The 17,731-nt window shown below is 25.8% G+C and overlaps 3 protein-coding genes and 1 pseudogene across 5 annotated transcripts; 1 reads left to right on the forward strand and 3 right to left on the reverse strand.

The window, feature by feature from the left end:
- The first annotated feature begins 86 nt into the window (after positions 1-86).
- IntS10 (integrator complex subunit 10) lies at positions 87-11,728 on the forward strand. Of its 3 annotated transcripts, XR_016190422.1 has the most exons (16): positions 87-519; positions 585-652; positions 709-842; positions 1,733-1,848; positions 2,614-2,695; positions 2,835-2,959; positions 3,020-3,132; positions 3,213-3,364; positions 3,548-3,760; positions 3,826-4,001; positions 4,085-4,258; positions 4,384-4,640; positions 4,725-4,905; positions 9,947-10,244; positions 10,335-10,549; positions 11,497-11,728. XR_016190422.1 is itself a non-coding variant. In XM_015509180.2 (14 exons), exons 1-13 carry the CDS (start codon positions 379-381, stop codon positions 4,903-4,905), a joined length of 1,932 nt encoding a protein of 643 aa, XP_015364666.1. In that variant the 5' UTR covers positions 89-378; the 3' UTR covers positions 11,497-11,728. The 3 variants fall into 3 exon arrangements, 1 of the variants encoding a protein (XP_015364666.1); XR_016190421.1 differs by having other exon boundaries at positions 9,947-10,549; XM_015509180.2 differs by lacking the exons at positions 9,947-10,244; positions 10,335-10,549 and having other exon boundaries at positions 89-519.
- LOC107162335 (uncharacterized) lies at positions 5,726-7,182 on the reverse strand. Its single transcript, XM_015509182.2, has 3 exons — positions 6,933-7,182; positions 6,698-6,851; positions 5,726-6,623 (listed from the first exon to the last, which is right to left on the reverse strand). Exons 1-3 carry the CDS (start codon positions 7,126-7,128, stop codon positions 6,515-6,517), a joined length of 459 nt encoding a protein of 152 aa, XP_015364668.2. The 5' UTR covers positions 7,129-7,182; the 3' UTR covers positions 5,726-6,514.
- LOC107162334 (uncharacterized) lies at positions 9,765-10,434 on the reverse strand. Its single transcript, XM_015509181.2, has 2 exons — positions 10,070-10,434; positions 9,765-10,007 (listed from the first exon to the last, which is right to left on the reverse strand). The coding sequence occupies exons 1-2, from the start codon at positions 10,432-10,434 to the stop codon at positions 9,872-9,874; spliced, it is 501 nt and encodes a 166-aa protein (XP_015364667.2). The 3' UTR covers positions 9,765-9,871.
- A 3,024-nt stretch (positions 11,729-14,752) lies between the features above and the next one.
- Positions 14,753-16,631, reverse strand: LOC149058324 (uncharacterized; annotated as a pseudogene).
- Positions 16,632-17,731: the final 1,100 nt, after the last annotated feature.

Raw genomic sequence — 17,731 nt, forward strand, 5'->3', positions numbered from 1 at the left:
TAATCATGCTTATGATTTATGAATAAGTGTTATCAAACATAATAAAACTATCGCTTGTGGCCCATAGATAATAATCTATAATAGATAAAAATCTTTATTATCTATGTTGTAGCCGGCCAGCCGGGTGTTTTGCATAGATATCTATTATCTATTGTGACTTAGTGTTTAAGATACTATTTCAAATCGTGTAGTTAATGAATAATTGAATAATAATATAGTAAATAGTTACAGACGTGTTACAGTTATATTATATATTTTAAAAGCTCCTCAACAATTTACCATATTATGGTATATTGTATAAATTGTTCAAACAAACATTACCATTTACCATTCGTGATTGGAAATATAGCCTAAAGAAGTACCTATAGTTAAGTTAAAATGGAGCCTATGGAAGTGTCGGTCACTGATGAAGAGTACATGATGACAAAAGCTAAAAGTTTTCTTGAGACAGATTGCTATAGATGTAGATCATGGTTACTTACTGCTAAATCAATGTTTCCGAATAATTTTGGAATACACGTATGTTATCTTTTCTTAATTCAATACTGTTACGCATTTTATATTTATTTTTATGTGTTTTTCAGTTTGAATGTTACGAAATAGAAAAAAATTTACGATGTGTCCAAAGAGCAGCTAGATGTTTCAGTTGTCTGTAAGATGAATTTTTTTTTCTTATTAAGAGCTCCTTAATCATTGATTATGGTTTAGGCTTGAAGATTTTCCAAACGAGGCAATTCTTTGGAAAGAGATTGAAAACTTTATACCAATCTTATGTATGGATACATCTTGTTTATCAGAAGAACAAACATTTTTCAGAGAAATGTTTTCTGCACTTCCTCTAAGTATGTTGAATAATACAATTTTTATTATGAAATTCTAATTTCCCATCACGCAAAGAGTCTCTAGTGGGTGACTTCTTAATCACAAATACCATGTGTCTTTTTTTTTCTGTATAAGATCATTTATACTCATTATGCTAAGAAGTATAGATTGTATAATTATTATAAAAATAAAAAAAATAAAAAAAAATTCTAATTTACTTTGCTCTGTCTAATAATCTTCCTTAAGTATTATATTGAATGTATCTAATATCAATTTTACAATGGTTGATTAATTTAATTTGCGAGTACTCGCCATATATTGTAAATTCTGAATGAAACAATGAAATTATTGTCTATTGAGATAGTTTTATACAGGAAAAAAATAAGTTGATCTTCAACTTCTAGGGGAGTTTCAGATACTAAATTGGGTCTATATTTTATTCAGAATAAGAATAGTTTGCACTTGCAGATACAGCAGAGCATTTTACTATGTCAACAGGAACAGTCTATGAAGAAGTGGGGCAGATCCACAAACATCAACCAATCAAACATCTTCAAAATAATGATCTAAGATATGCATACAAATTATATTTCTTTAATTCCTTATGTTGCACTCTTGTGGTCCAATTACTTTTACCTTTGTATAAATTGAAAATTCATGAGCCTCAACTAGAACCGTGTAATAACTGCTAAAAGTGTAAACTATTTACCTATTAATTAATTCTCTGGAGTCTGGAGAATAGTTTTTATTCTGTATTTTAAATTTAACAGATCCATTGCAGTGATCTACTCTATAAAGATGTGCACTCTACAACTTTTTATAGCAGAGTGAATTCATTTAGTTTTTACTACAATTTTTTGAAACATAATATGCTTTGTAAAATGTTATTTAAATATTTTTTATGTTATAGCTATTCAACAAAAATTATTGTCAGTATGCGCTGAAAGAAGTGAAGACACGATGGAACATTGTCGTCTAGTACTTTTACTACTTAATCGTTTCCCTCAATCATCAACTGAATTAGCAGTAAGAATAGTAGTAGTAGCATGAAGTTTAATTTTATTAGTATTATTTAACCATATTTTTAATAGAACTGCAATTAATTGTTATAATTATTTTAAAAATACAAATAAGAGATTAAAATAGAAACTTTAGATGAGGAAAAATTAATAATATTTCAGTATTTCATACCAAATTTTCTGAATCAACCATGTGTTATTAGCTTTTTTTTATTAGAGTAATATGACCTATTAAGCAAGTTAAAAATATTATCTATGTTTGTGTGTTGATTTGTTGTTTTTTTCAATAATTTCATTTTTATGCAAGTAGAGCTTATGCTAAATATTTCAATTAAAAATGATCACATCCTTTTATACTTGAAACATCATAAGTAACCAATGTATAAACATTTAACACAAATAACATTTTTAACTTTAGGTTTGATTAATTTATGTGTTAGCAACACTCATTGGTGTGCCAAATGTACATTTTCTATATGACACGTGGAATAGGGAGAGAAAACAAACAGTACCCTGTTATCATCCTTTTTACATATATATTTTTTTTCCACAATTAACTTTAAATTGTTAATTAAATATTGAAATTAATCAGATTAAATAATATTAAACAACAAATTAGCTTTTTAGCTGCAAGTATAGAAACTTAAGTTGTGACGAGAAATTTGCACTATTCTAAAATTGGTTTATATGTTAAATAATAAAAAAATTTAAATTAGATCTATAACTAAAAATTGTAAAAATTGTTTAATATTATTATTAAAAACTGTTTTAGTTAAAGCTCATGGATACAATGATAACTGCAGAAAAGCACAATCAATGCCCAAATGTTATAAACTGTTACAGAAAGATTTTAGGTAATAAAAAGAGGATTATGTTTAATTTATATTTATTTATTAATTATAATTTTTAGTATAAATTATATAAACTATATTTTTTAATAAAAATACAATATATGATAGTAAAATTTAATTATAATAATATTCATTTTTGTAGTGTGTGATCTTGGTCCTTTATTAGTGTCAACAAATACATTAAATCAGAAAAATCTCTATAAAATGTTAACAAAAACTACTGAATTTTATATTACATATGCTATGGGAGGACATTCTATTATTCAGGTAACATGGTTTAATATCCAATATTATTAACATAACTTTTTATACCAAAATTTTTTGTAGAACTTGCCTGATACTGAAAATTATATAAAAACACCGTGGGAAGATTTATTTGCTTCATGTGAACGTATCGGTAAAAAACTTTCTTGGGAATTAAGATCTGTTCTAAGTCAAAGGTAATTTTTTCAATGTTTATAATTTACCTATTTAACTTTTTATAATTTAAGTTATTAATTTTCCATGTATTACTATTTAGTGATAAACGAAAAGCTTGGAAAAAAGTCTCAAGTTTTGCAAAAAAGTTTGTAATTGCTTCAAATAACAGCGAACTTAGTAAACAATTAGTGTTTTGTGGGATGATATTATTTGTGAGACACGTTTTTGATTATAATAAATCATTAAAAATTGGTTAGTAATTTTATAATATTTGTATTTGGTATCAAAAGAAAACTAATGAGGCTCAAATATTTTTTTAGGATATAATGTTGCTTGCTTTTAGTATTAACTAACTTTTGATTAATTAAATAATTATGATGCTATTCAATATAATATAATTAATATTATTTTAATACATTTTTTTTTTGTTTTTAGAAAATGGTTCAGAATATTTGTTGGTTAAAGCAATCAAAGGTCCAAAAGTACAAATTAATAAACCTCCTTTAAAACAAGCTGTACTTTCCATTGCCACTAAATTAAATGAATCATTGATTGGTATTACTGATGACTCATCTGAAGTTCTTGATCATTTTAAAATGGCTTTCAACTATTGGGAATTACTTACTAATAAAGAACCAATGTGCACTGGTAGAATGAGATAATATTTGTACTTTGTTCTTCACTATATTTTATAATACTTAAAATATTTGCAGATTATTGGAAATTGAGTGCTCAAATTAAAGTTGATACATTCATAGGGCAATTCCTTAATGATATTGAATTTTATCAAGGGAAGTACAAAAATCTTTTCAAAGCTGTACCAGTTCATGATAGTATTAGGAAATCATTATCATTAGTGACCTTATACTATTGTATACAAGAATTCAAGGTATAAAATTAGTAATTTGATCAAGAGTTAATATTATAAAATATTTAAAAAGCTAGAAAATACTTATTCTATTATTCTTGTAGAAATGTACTGAACACATTTTCGAGGTAATAGATCAAATAGAAAGTCTCAGCTTGTATGGAAGTATATCTACAGAAATAGCTAATCCACCTGAAGAAAGAGAAATTTATTATATTCAAATAGCAAAATTGCCCGTTTTACAGTATTGTGTTAAGATAATGGTTCAAATACTTTATGTGAGTATAATTTAGATTTTAATGGTTTTATTTCAATATTGTTGACATTGTTTATCTATTATTTTAGTTTGATTTAGTTAGTACTACCTATATAAATTACAAAAATAAATTATTTTTAAATTTAGAATCAACTTTCCAATTATCCATCAACTAGTGATATTCTGATTGGTCATCTTTTAGTATTGTCACAAATGGTTTGGCCAGAAGGAAAAACAATTGCCGAAGATATGTATAACCACATACGCAAATTACCTTTGTTTACATATCCTCAATTTTCAACTTATATTACTAACATAGATATTATTGAAAATTTTATGGCTATGTTTATAGAAAATGATAAATGTGTCTTAAATGTATTTCCATGTGTAGCTTCATCGTTAAGGTAAATAATTATTTCTGATAAATTGATGTATATTTTCTATTCCAAATATATTAGTGCTAATTAAATATTAATTTATATCCATAGTCCAAGAATATCAACCAGAGGAGCTGGCAAGGGAGTAAAAGAAGAGTTCCGGTCAGCACTGAAAAAACAAGTAAAACGATGGTCTGAACCAGTGGATGAAACTATGTTATTATTTTTTAAGAATGAAAGAGAAAGTTTGATGAAGACTGCTACTCTTATGCAAAAATCTTTAAGTTTTTAAGTGAGTACTCACTTTTATTGTTCTATGAGACATATTTGTAATTTTGGGTTATTGTGACTACCACAATATTAGAACTTAGTTACAACACTTCCATACAATTTTCACATCAAATATTTAAGTTATCACAACTATGAAAATATAATTTACTAATTTAATAATATTATAATAGTAGATTATTATTCAGCTATTTTTAGCTAAAATGTCATAAATAAAAAATAATAATGGGGTATAGCCAAATTAAAAATTCTAAAACCTAGCTAATTCTGTTGAGTATGACCTAAATAAGTGTGAAATATTGCTCAGCAAAAATATTTTATGTAATCTTTAACAGTTTATTTTCTATAAATCATAGAAAATAGTTTAAAAATAAATAATTAACAATTTGACAGTTAAGAAAAAAAATTTCTAGAAGATACTGCATATACTTACTCATATTTGTAAATTATTACAATTAATTTATATAGGTTGTACTATAATTATTATATTTTATATTTTAATATAATCAAATAGAATTCTAACATACTGAATTCTTGTTTATAAACCGGTGTTTATTACTTTTACCAGTACTAAGGAATAAGGATCAAACAAAGTATTAGAATATTTTAATAAAAATGTATTTTATCATATATATTTGTATTTTATTGTATTTCTCTGATAAAATGATATAGGAAAATCCCATATCATACTAAAAGAAATATAATGTACTTGGTGTTTATGGTGTTATGATCTTTTTTGTGCTATGGTATTACCATATAGGGATTAACTGTTAGTATAATAGTATAATACTGTAACATAAAAATTAATACTAAAATAATTAGAATTATATGAAACTTAATCATTGCATGTATTACATAATTATTATGTTAAAATTAATAATAACATGTTCTTGGATCTGTTTTACAATAATTTAGTAAAGTAACATTAAAAAAAATAATTAAAAAGGTACTTAAATTGTAATTAAATAATATTATTTCATAGGTGTGCACAGGGGTATGCAGGGTATGTAGCTACTAGCTGCATATCCTGTAACTCTTGTGGAGTGAAAATCAATTGTAGAAAATACATTTTTTTGCGCAAGAAAAATAATTAGTATGTACCTATATTAAAATATTTATAATGATAACAAATGATTAAAAATGAGGGAAATGATATCAGACTAACAGCAGTGAAAACATTTGAATCGTGTTTAAAACCATATTAAGGTGATTGCTATGCTAACTACAGTCCGACATATAAACATACCTATTACGAGATGTTATTAAATTGAAAATACCAATAATTAATTATCAACTAGGTACCAAGTATTGGCAAAATACATACTTTTTGTAATATGTCATGGTATTTGTTACAATATTTTTTAAATTAAATAGTAAGGTATTTCAATATTTGTGAATTGTGTAGATCAGCGGTTCCCAACCCATGGGCCGCGGCCTATATCTAATAATATTTATATACCTACATTGTAGATATATAAATATTATTAGAATTGCACATGTTTAAAATAACTTACAGGGCATGCCAGTGGTAACCTTTTGTATACCCTGAAAAAGAGGGTGTGCAGGCCTATGTATTATTTAGTTGTTCTATTATTTTTAAAATCTTTCCAAACTTAAGTATTTATACTTAATTGAAATAAATCATCTGGTGAAATATTTATGACAATATACATTATGTTTGAAAATGTTAAGACATTGGTTAGATTTGTTGATTCACAGTATCTATTAAAATACAAATAATCAACATTAATTTAATAAATAGTATTGAATTTTCTATTTGCTCTAATTTCACTTACTCTCCTAAAGGTACTAATGTTGTGTTACTATAAAAGTCATACAACTTTATCCAGTCCATACATTCATCATTATTTGTTTTATTTAATATTGAAATAGTTGCATTTAATTGCATTTGTGTTCCTGGTGGACCTTCTATTAAAAAAGTGCAATCGTCTAGAAAATAAATAGATAATCTGTTTATTGTTTCTGTTAATTATAATATGTTTTTAGTTGTATAATGTACATAATACTTACTATGATAATTCCCAGTTACTTTTGAATCATAGTCTAATACATAATTCCCTGAATATATTGTATATGTTGAATGACAAGGAGTTAATTGTATATGACTTTCTGGCCATTTGAAATTTAACTGCATAGTATTGCTATAGAAGTTAAAAAATATAATTAAGATTTTAATAAAATATATTTTTTTGAATAAGAATATCATTTTTGTATCAATTTCAAACTAAAATTAGTGATATTAAATGTTAAGCTGTGATACGAGGTGTGAAACCGAATAGTGAAAGTTAAACAATATATTATTTATATCAGTATTCAGCAACTCACAAAAAAAAAATATATAACTTATATGGGTAGTACTATCTTTAGAAAATATGAGGGCAAATTAACATATCTAATTAAATAAACATGTAAATGTAATTATGTTTGATTATATAGGTGCATTTTTTTATTCAATTGCTGTTTTCACTTTCTCTGGACTTTTTTTTTTAAATTTTAACCTTTTTGATATTATGAAATTGTATTATTCATAAAAACTTAAATGTAAAGCTATATATTTAATTTTTATGGTGTTAAATCTTACCAATATATTTGCATTCCTCTGTGTAATGTCTTTAAAACATTGTTTCTTAAGAAGTTGTGCTGTAGAAATAATAAAAGTGTGCTGTGAACATTTTGTTTAGGCTCATAAAATAATATAAATCATTATTATAATTAATGTTTGAAAAAATATTTTTAATTCAAATATTCAAATATAAATATTATTCAAGATACAACCATGTAGAAATAAATTTAAGTGATTCAAAAAATACATTTACAATGCCCTAATTGGGATCTTATATTTACAATTTGGGGTTGTCCAGAACCATCCTAACTTTGTATTGTACAGTCTAGTCTATTATTGTCTAGTTTATTGCTTTCCATAATATGATAAATACTACATTATAATATGTAACAAACTCCATACTCCTCAGTCCTCATCGAGAGAAATTATGAACAATTTTACTTTAAATGACTTTTACTAATCCGTTAATAGCACACATTTTATGAAACCCATATATTATAAATCATCTATGGCTCCAATGCTCCATGCATACTAAAAAGAAAATATGGCAGAATGTAGGTACCTGCTAAACTTAAATAAGAGAAAATATCTTCTAAAATAGATTCTATCACTAGATGGTATTTCTTCTTATATGACATTCTTCTTTTTTGCACATTATAAATGTTTATCTTATTTGCTTATAGTTCTTATACACCTCTAAGCAATATGTTTATGTTCTTTTAATCAAAAATACAATTGTATAATGACTAATAATTACTAATTAGTAGGTTCATTGTTAATGACTTAATGGTACACGTGAATATAATATATATAATATAATTTCTAAAATTATTTTTTTTATAGATTGAATTTACTTCTTATAAAATGTAAAGATAAAAATATTATCGAGGGCGTCTCGGAGGATTTTACTGATATTTTTATTTTTAAGTAATAGTTATGACCATTCTTAAACTTTTTTTTTTTTGTATACTTTAAAACAACCATAACTTACTTAAAAATAGTTCAACATTATCATAATTTAATGAACACATGGCTCTGAGTATTAGATCATTCTTTAAACAGTTAGACCTTGAAATAAGAAGGAGGAATAGCTCTTGAAATCTGGTTGGGAGACTTTGTAGACATAAAATTCTGTGCTCAAGGAGTGTGATGTGTCAACCTTCCATAATGTAGAAGAAACAAAAATAGTTGTTCTACTTGCTTCTGTCTCGTTCTTATTGTATAGAGTTTTAATATTCTCATATAAAAAGTGAGTAATTGTGCTGAAGGTGGTCAATTTTTAGCAAAAATCCAGCGTGACTAAAAAAGGGAGTTTGAATTCATTTGAAAAGTTCTATCTCAACCTGAAGAAATGGAATCCAAACTATTGATCTAATAATGGACTATACAAGGCATTGTGTTGAATTCTGTAGTATGATATTGAATAAATCCTAGAATTCTTAGAGTCTTGCAGGAAATAAAATTTATATGGGATCTAAAGGATATAGTTGGAAAGTATATGAATCTTAAATATTTAGTCTTAAGAACCCATTTTAGAGGTGTCCTGTTGAGAATTTATTTGTAATTTATATAGCAGTATAAATGTTCTACATTTGTAAATTACATTCATTCTACATTCATAACTTATTTTAATAACACGAAAAAAAAATGTTACACCATAGTAATTAATTTTAAAAAGTAATTTTGTTACAATTGTGTTAAATTAAATTATTACTGCAAAAATAAATTCATTACAGTAATTTGTAGTTTGCATTGTTACTATTTTAATATACAACATTTCTTATATTTATAAAATAATCAAATAAAAACTACTGATTTGGATGATATTATAACTTTATAACAAAGGTCCCATAAAAAGCTAAAAAATTTCATGTGGTACAAAAGATTAAAACAAAAAAATAGACTAAATTGTCAATGCTAAATTTCAAGCATATTAATCTAATATATTAGATTCTGAACGAAGTGATGAATGTATTTATAATTGTGTTTATCATAACAATTTTGTGAAATTATTATATCTATTGCTTTATGCATATCTACTGATAATATACTATGTGTACTTGGCATTAAACAGTTAAAAAAAAAACCTAAATAATCAAAAAATAAATGTAGATTTTTTTGACTCTTGAATTTTTAAATAAAATCATAAATTAGGCAATACCAACTACATTATAAAAAATATTTTATAACAATACAAAATCAATTATAATACGTTTTTGATTTCAATTGTAAATGTTTTTTATTCAAATGAAAAAATTATTATATCTTAATTTTTAAATTAAATATTATTAATTGTTTTAATATATTATATCCATATAGCACGACAATTATTAAATAAAAAATATAATTTTGCTTGTAAAGATATTTTTCATCATAAACAGTTTATTTACATGTTAATATTTGAAGACTGATAAGTGTACACGCTTAATGAAAAATTAATACTTTGGTCTGCTTTTATTAGAAGTATAGCAGTATTTGATTCGGCTAATGTTAAACCAGGAACATCAGTTGATCCACATACACTGAAACATTATGATTAAATTAAACATAAACATAGTTATTATTGTTATGGATGACGTCTTACTCTTGGATAAGCTTCAAATTGCCATTTTTAACTCCAAATAGCCTGATGCTTTGATTCATTAAACTGTTATTTACATCCGTCAATCCTTGTTCTATTGATATGGCTAGACTCGAGTTCTCCACGCTATTTAACAGTATTGCACAAAAACCTGCTGGTGTCGTTCCATTGACTAAAGGTATTTCTACATTATAATGTTTGCTTTTAAAAGTGTTCAAAGAAACAATACATGATCCGCGTGACATTCTTAATGTATGAAACCTTTCAGGATAAGAACCTAAGTAAAAACTTGGCACCCATTGGCTGTTATAATATGCTAAACATTCACCAATTATAAAGAGCAAACACGTTAAAGCATAGACCGACATTGTTGTGAGACTACTGAGACTGTATAATGGTAAATGTTTTCTAACCAGTGATAGTTCCGGTCTAATATGTTATGTTTATGTTTTACATTTCCATGGGCGGCTACTTGATTGGGAGGTGTGTGTTGAAACTGAAAACAACAACTATTAATTTACTATATGTTTTTAAGTTATAATTAGATCACACAGCGCCCATATAAATTGATAGATAAATGTTAAATGTTTTATATTATAATATGCAGTATGCTTAAAATATTCAAATTAGAAATTACTATGTGTAATAAATTGAGTAGACGGACTAAAAATGTATAACAATGTGATATAGAAATTTGTATTAGGTATAATGTTTATTGGCTATTGCTATTCTTTTATGAAGTGAATACAATTATTTAGAGTTTACAGTGTCTTTCATTGAATCTGCATATAAATCTAATTTAAGTCTTTAGTCTTATGAAAAAAAAATTTACATTCAGTTTAAACAATTGGAAAATAAAAGTCTTATTATTGCAATTAACAATCCATTACAAGTCCTTGAAAGACCCTTAAAAATACAATTTAATACATAAAAAAAAAAAGGTATTAAATAACACTATAAACTGCCCTTATTTTTTGTAACAATTATATTTTTGAATTAATTCTATAAATCAAGACAGTTTTTTTAATTAATTATGTTTCTAAGACTGAAAAGTCAATTTTATTATCATTTATTACAGCTATAGTTTAATTTTTTATACAACACATTTTATGTACCTATAATTTTTTCGTAAATTAATTTTTTTCCATCAATAAAGAAAAAATAATATCAAACTAAATTAGCAAATAAGTAACATAGTATTAAAATATAAACTAAACAATAATAAATTATGATTTGCACCAATTTCATAATATTATTATTAATAAATCTTATACCAATATTACATAAGCTATATAATAAATTTGTTTTGATGTATAAAGGGTTGAAAAAGTTAAAAACATTTATTATTATAAAATATAACTACATTTAAAAAAAATAATTATATCAAATCTTTTATTAATTATCATTTTTATTGATTAAATATCTTACAGGAGCTCTTGAACCACCAGAAGCTGTAATATAGTTTGATCCATAAAAGCGGCTAAAACTTTTATGAGCTGGTCTACCATCACAACTATTGAACTTGAAAGGGAAATTGTCTGTACCCACTGTTGATAGCAGAAGAAAATTAACTACTAACAACTGCAGCTGTTTTGGCTTCAATTTTCCTTAGAGTCTCACTACATATAACATTAAGTTGTAATAAAGTTTATTTTATTTTTATGTTATGCATTTTATTTATGATTACTAGGGCTCGGAAGTTGATGCATTTTGCATTTTTTTTTGGAACTTTTTAGACGATACTCTCCTGGCTACAAATCTGTTTCATAAGCATGTGAATCTGAATAACTAATTTTTATTTTGCATTTTTTTGCATTTTTTGGTGTTTATTACTTTTTAAGTCATTTCCCCACATTTTTAGTCATTTTAACTGATGATTTGGTTTTGGTACATTTCAGATTTGCTCCAATCACTTCAGTAGACGTAGAGAGAAATTTTTTTCCAATTATAAATATTTATTAACAGATAATCGTCGTTCAATTACTTTCGATAACTTAAAATACGCTCTAATTGTGGAATGCAATGATTTTAATTTTTAAATAATTTGTAAGCTTTGATAAATTTATAAAACAAATATTTTTTATTTTTTTATCTTCCTATTTTAAGGACATTTTTGTCATTTTTATGTCATATTTTGAATTTTATAGTAAAATAGAGTAAAATATTTAAAAAAAATGTATAATATTAATATTTGTAATTTTTAGGACATTTTTTGCCATTTTTATGTCATTTTAACATTTTTTTAGGGCATTTTTTATTGTTTTTAAGGTCATCAACTTCCGAGCCCTAGTGATGACCATTACAAATATTAATTGCAATTTAACAAAAATTTGTCTACATTGATCTACTTTTGGGTGTTTCTATTGTTTTTATTTTCTAGCCTAATTTTAGATATTAATAATATTATATCTAAAAAAATGAGTTGTCCCATGTTTCCTTCCATGTAGTAAATATAGATTCGTTAAAATCACTTCTGAGGTATATAGTTCTTTCTATGCTTTTCAAGTTTATGATGAGTGATGACTATAGCTACAACCGTTATTCCATATCACTTCTTGTTTGTCATGTCAATGTTTCAGAATTAGTAATATACTAATATGATAACCATAATGAACTGTTTGCAGAACGGTTGAATAAAAGTATGGTTTATTAAGTAATTTGGTTTTAAATGTATGAATTGTAATCTGTAATATTATGTATACCTATGTATAAATATTTTTCTCCAGGTTAGGTAACAGGGTCGTATTAAAAGAAAATGTTAAGATGAGCAAACATAAATACGACACTTGCAGCATTAGGAAAATGCAATCAGATAACCTTACAAAACAGAGTTGGTGAGGTGCGTACATTGCATTCAAAGAATTCAGTTTTGAATACACAATAGTCCTAGGTATCAAGACCATAGGCGTGCGCACAGGGGGTGCCTGGGCACCCCCGGACTCTTCACCCAAAACAGCAAGAGCCCTAGTTATTATTATTATTTAAGGGTAAATTTTAAACCTTGAACATTCCAAGTATTATAAAACAGTATTAATATGTTTTTATTTTTATGAAAAAATAAGAATTCCCATCAAATAGAATCATGTGTTCTATAAAATTATATGCATATATAACATTTTTGTTAATTTGTTATAGTTTTAATAAGTTATAAATGGTTTACTCAGTTCACTGATAATATTGTCGAATTTCATAGAATATTTTGATGTAATATTTATTTTATTACAATGTATACAATAAAAAAAAATTATTTTTAGTGCATTTTATATATATACATATATATTTTGCTGTACCTATAATGGCTTTCAAAATTATTGTGGTCCCTAATTTATAGTATGCACCCCAGGAACCAAAAATCTGCGCACACTTATGATCAAGACATCAGGTGTGATCATGATGAACAATATTTTTAAATCATAACAAAAAAACTAAAATTGTGATTCTTTATTTACTTTGTCTATTTTGTAACTTAAAATATTTATAAAAAAAACAATATTTGGAAAAAAATTTTAGATTTGTTGGTAACAGTATATCAGTATGAAATACTTTTGATAAACATTGTTGTAAATTTTCAATCTTTAGCTATAAAAATCAACATTTTAATATTTTATACATTTTAAACTAAAAAATTCGAAAATATTTGCTATTTAATAAATTTTACCAACATTTTAATCTCAGATAATAAAAGACTATCATGGATTTACTATATTTATAGGTACTATTAAAAACTTATGAGTATTGAGAATCCTTGTATCAAATTTTCAAGTTTTTTCATAAAATGAAAAATTATTTATCGATAATAATTCAATAAAACTAAAAAAAAATCTCATAAACAACTCAAAAATAATTTTTTATTATTTTACTCTCATGTGATGGAATTTCTTACTTTTGACTCCCCAAAATCATAGTTATCCTTATAACTAAACCCTAAGGTTAGGGGGAGTTTCAGCCCTAAAATTTTTATTATAGGTAAATGAAGTTAGATGCTCTACTCCCCCAAACACATTACATTAATTGATTATAAATATTAAATGTATTATAAATGTCAATTGATATTATATTTTATTATTATATTATTATAGAACAAATAATAAACAAAGTAGTATTGAGGTTAATCATTAAAATATTAAGATATTATTGAATATTATTTTAAGTGAATTTTTTTTTTAAATAAGTGAAACTATGTTAATTAAAGGATTTTTATATACAACTCCCAAATATTTAGGGTCCATCAGTTCATGTAACTGTACCAGTGGTTTAGTATCTAACTGGGCTAAATATTGAACTACTTAAATTATAAATATCTGTAACGAGCTGTGACTTTATCTATATTTACTTATGAGTCCCTGGTAGTAATATCATAATAATAATGCTGAAGAGCAGCGGCGTAGTGCTAATAATAGTAATAATGCATATGACACTATATATCTCACTACTCATATAAATATTCTTTTAAGTAGATCACTCAGGAATTGTGTGTTTTATGTAAATTTAGATCGTGTTATAATGTTTTGTGTAAGGGACATCCGGTTAAGTGTCGCGTGTAGCCACACGCCACAATCACACGCACCATATATGACCATGGGAGTTGCGTAACATACGATATGACCACTGGAGTAGGGAGTAGGGATTTCTCTACAAGAGGAGCTCGTAGACCGTACGAATGTACGATAGTCAGACGAACTTACCAACAACTAGCGACTGGAAGCTGAACACACTAGAAGTTACATCTCGTTATTACCGTTAAATAAATTAATTGAACTTAGTCATTTTTTTCAATATTATTAATTATTGGACTTGTAATAAATAAAATATTATTCAAAAAACATCAAGTGTTGATTATTCCATTCAACTTCTTGACAATCCTAGAAGGGCTCGTTACAATTTGGCGCTGTGGACAGGGTTGTTTCAAGAGGAAAAAAGAAGAATACTTAGAATATTTTTGAAATTATTTTCGAAAATTTTTCTTCTTTCTACTTCTAACGGAGGTAATTCATATCCGATCGCCGTGAGAGACAGGCCATCTTCCCACGACTACGTGAAAACGAAAACCCAGCAGTAGCAGTCAAGGAAAATTATATAATTTTATCTGGCTAATTCCACACATATAGGATTATTTAAATTTCTATTTATCATCATATCTACTAAAAATCGTTTTATAGAATTTATTATTTCCAAAATTTCTTTATCTTCATACGGTACTAATATAGATTCATTTGCAGTTATTATATGATAATCAAAACAAGTTGTAAAATTATACCATTCTCCTTGGTTTGGATTAATGTGTGTTTGTATAGCTAAATTTATATTTATTTCCTGCAATAATTGATTGTTCCTATCCATTATAATTTATTTACTGATTCCTACTATTTTATTTAAATGTTATCTGTTTATTCTTATTTATTTATACTATTATTATTTTTTTTTTTTTTACAAAAAATGACATGAGGTTTTCATATTTATATTTTCTAACCATGAAATCAAATACCTATACATTTAGTTAAGATTACGTCTGTACGAGGGTCACGAGCATAAGTTAATTTATGGTTCTTTGAACATATTAATCCATGAGTTTCTTCTAGGTTTAGTAATCTTCCCTTCTTATAGTTCTTATCGAAAGTTCCTACATCCACCTCGAATAATATTTGCTTAGTATCTGATTTCACTATCTGTATTACAAATTGTTGATTAAAATATTTATCATAACACGTTAAATTTATCATAGGAAATTCGATGATACCTAATTTCTTTAAAATAACCTTATCTGATCTACCGTTCCACACAACTAATATATTTATTTTATTATCCCTTAAAATATAATTTTTTATATAATCTGCATTTAGACTGTTTACATCTGCTCTCAGACTTTTATTCAATTGGTCCAAGCAAGCATCCCTTAGTTCAGTTTTACACTTAAAAATCCTACGGATCTCCTTTTGTGCCACTTGTATTTCCGAATTTTTCATTGGTCTAACTTCATCATTCACTGATAAATACAACGGTCTACCTTCAAGCTTCCTTATCTTATATCGGTCCAAACTGTTTGAAATTGCACCTGATATTAAAACCATACTTCTTCGATGTATCATGGAAAACTCGAAATCCATTATTACGAACTTATGTGTATTCTTTCTACAAATTTTATACATATATATCATTAAACAATCAATTCTAATCTTAACTCTAGTATTATCAAATTGTTGTAATTCATTTCTTATTTAGTTAATATTGGTGGAAAACTATTAGTAATAGATAACCTATCAGGAGTATCAGTTATTTGTTCTACCTGATGTTTCTTTTTCAATTTTTACTTCACCTTCTCCACACGATTTACTTTGCACTATAGGTCCTTGTAAATCGTGGGCATGTAAATTAAGTTGTCTAGTAGTTGACTTCCTGACATTGTTATCATAAAATGTACTATTACCCTTTAATTCTTGTACCTCATAACTAAATTTCTCATATGGTTTTACCGATTTCCTTATTCCTCTAGTATAAGCCTTAGTTACACTCATATTACATCGATACAATACATACAACATCAATATAAGAATTAATGAAAACAATAATAACCCTATTATTATATATATTAAATAATGATGATCTTCATTTAGATTACCTCTCTGGCGTTCTAATTCGTTATCTACTATAAGTTCTATGTCATCAAGAGAATGAGCTAATTCATGAACTCTATCTAACCTTAATAAATCTGTCTTATTTTTATATTTTGGTATTTCTATTGAATTAAGTTTCGGTATTTTTATTTTTAAACTTCCTATTCCCAATGTTGGTATAAAATTTATATAATATTTAGATTTTATCTCCCTTGAAGGATTTAATACTATATCAGTAGCATAGGCTCTACAATCTTGTCTTAATTTTATTAATCCTTGGTTTTTAATTTTTAATATGTGCGGCTCTTTTTCCCCTTGACATGTTATAGTTAATGTATCATTAGTAGTTGAATATATCCATGCATTACCGTATTTTAATTTATGATAAATATTTTTTGTTATAATTATTACACCTGCCTCACAAGAATTTGGTAATATATCTGATTTTTAAATAATGACACCTCGCATGGTTGTCGCATTGATTCATGTTGAATTGGTTGAAATTCTGGACAAATACTGAATAGTTCGGTTTCAATACAATTTAATAGTTGAGTTTCAGTAAATGTTGTAAATTGCCTTCTATTTTGAGTTATCCCTACATATTGGTATTCGGGTTTTAGCACAATGCTATGATGCAGATTATATTTATGAGGTATTGGTAAAATTTTATATAAAGTTAATTCGATTTCGGTTATTAATGGTATCCTAATAAGAAATACAATCTGCTTCCCACTATAATACACTGCCATCTTAATTATTTTACTTAATTCATAAATTTCATTTGATTGAGTTCCCATTGGTAAATTCAAGTTAAGTGGTAATTTTAATTTAATTTGCGTTAATTGTCTTACTAATTCCCTAGGGGTAACTAAACTTGGATGTAGAACACCCGTTCTTGCGGCTGTAATGATTGCACTTATTGTTGTTGTTTCATATGAAAATTGTGTAAGCAATGCAGTAAAAATACTATGTATGCGATTGCTCAATACAAGTGTTTCTATCGTATGGGTATGATTTGCTAATTCATTTAATTTATCATATAAAGTTCTTTGTT

Source organism: Diuraphis noxia, unplaced genomic scaffold (assembly GCF_037042655.1).
Source record: "Diuraphis noxia isolate RWA-SAM2 unplaced genomic scaffold, SU_Dnox_SAM2 contig0002, whole genome shotgun sequence".
NCBI lineage: Eukaryota > Metazoa > Arthropoda > Insecta > Hemiptera > Aphididae > Diuraphis > Diuraphis noxia.

What these genes read in the sequence shown, in the direction of transcription:
- IntS10 (XM_015509180.2), top strand. Translation starts at nt 379, where the DNA reads ATGGAGCCTATGGAAGTGTCGGTCACTGATGAAGAGTACATGATGACA. An exon ending in GTTTTCTGCACTTCCTCTAA is followed by an intron (nt 843 to 1,732) that starts GTATGTTGAATA and finishes TTTATGTTATAG; the next exon opens with CTATTCAACAAAAATTATTG. An exon ending in TGTGTAGCTTCATCGTTAAG is followed by an intron (nt 4,641 to 4,724) that starts GTAAATAATTAT and finishes TTATATCCATAG; the next exon opens with TCCAAGAATATCAACCAGAG.
- LOC107162335 (XM_015509182.2), bottom strand. Translation starts at nt 7,128, where the DNA reads ATGATATTCTTATTCAAAAAAATATATTTTATTAAAATCTTAATTATA. An exon ending in AGTAACTGGGAATTATCATA is followed by an intron (nt 6,852 to 6,932) that starts GTAAGTATTATG and finishes TTTATTTTCTAG; the next exon opens with ACGATTGCACTTTTTTAATA. An exon ending in ACATTAGTACCTTTAGGAGA is followed by an intron (nt 6,624 to 6,697) that starts GTAAGTGAAATT and finishes GTATTTTAATAG; the next exon opens with ATACTGTGAATCAACAAATC.
- LOC107162334 (XM_015509181.2), bottom strand. Translation starts at nt 10,434, where the DNA reads ATGTCGGTCTATGCTTTAACGTGTTTGCTCTTTATAATTGGTGAATGT. An exon ending in AATTTGAAGCTTATCCAAGA is followed by an intron (nt 10,008 to 10,069) that starts GTAAGACGTCAT and finishes ATAATGTTTCAG; the next exon opens with TGTATGTGGATCAACTGATG.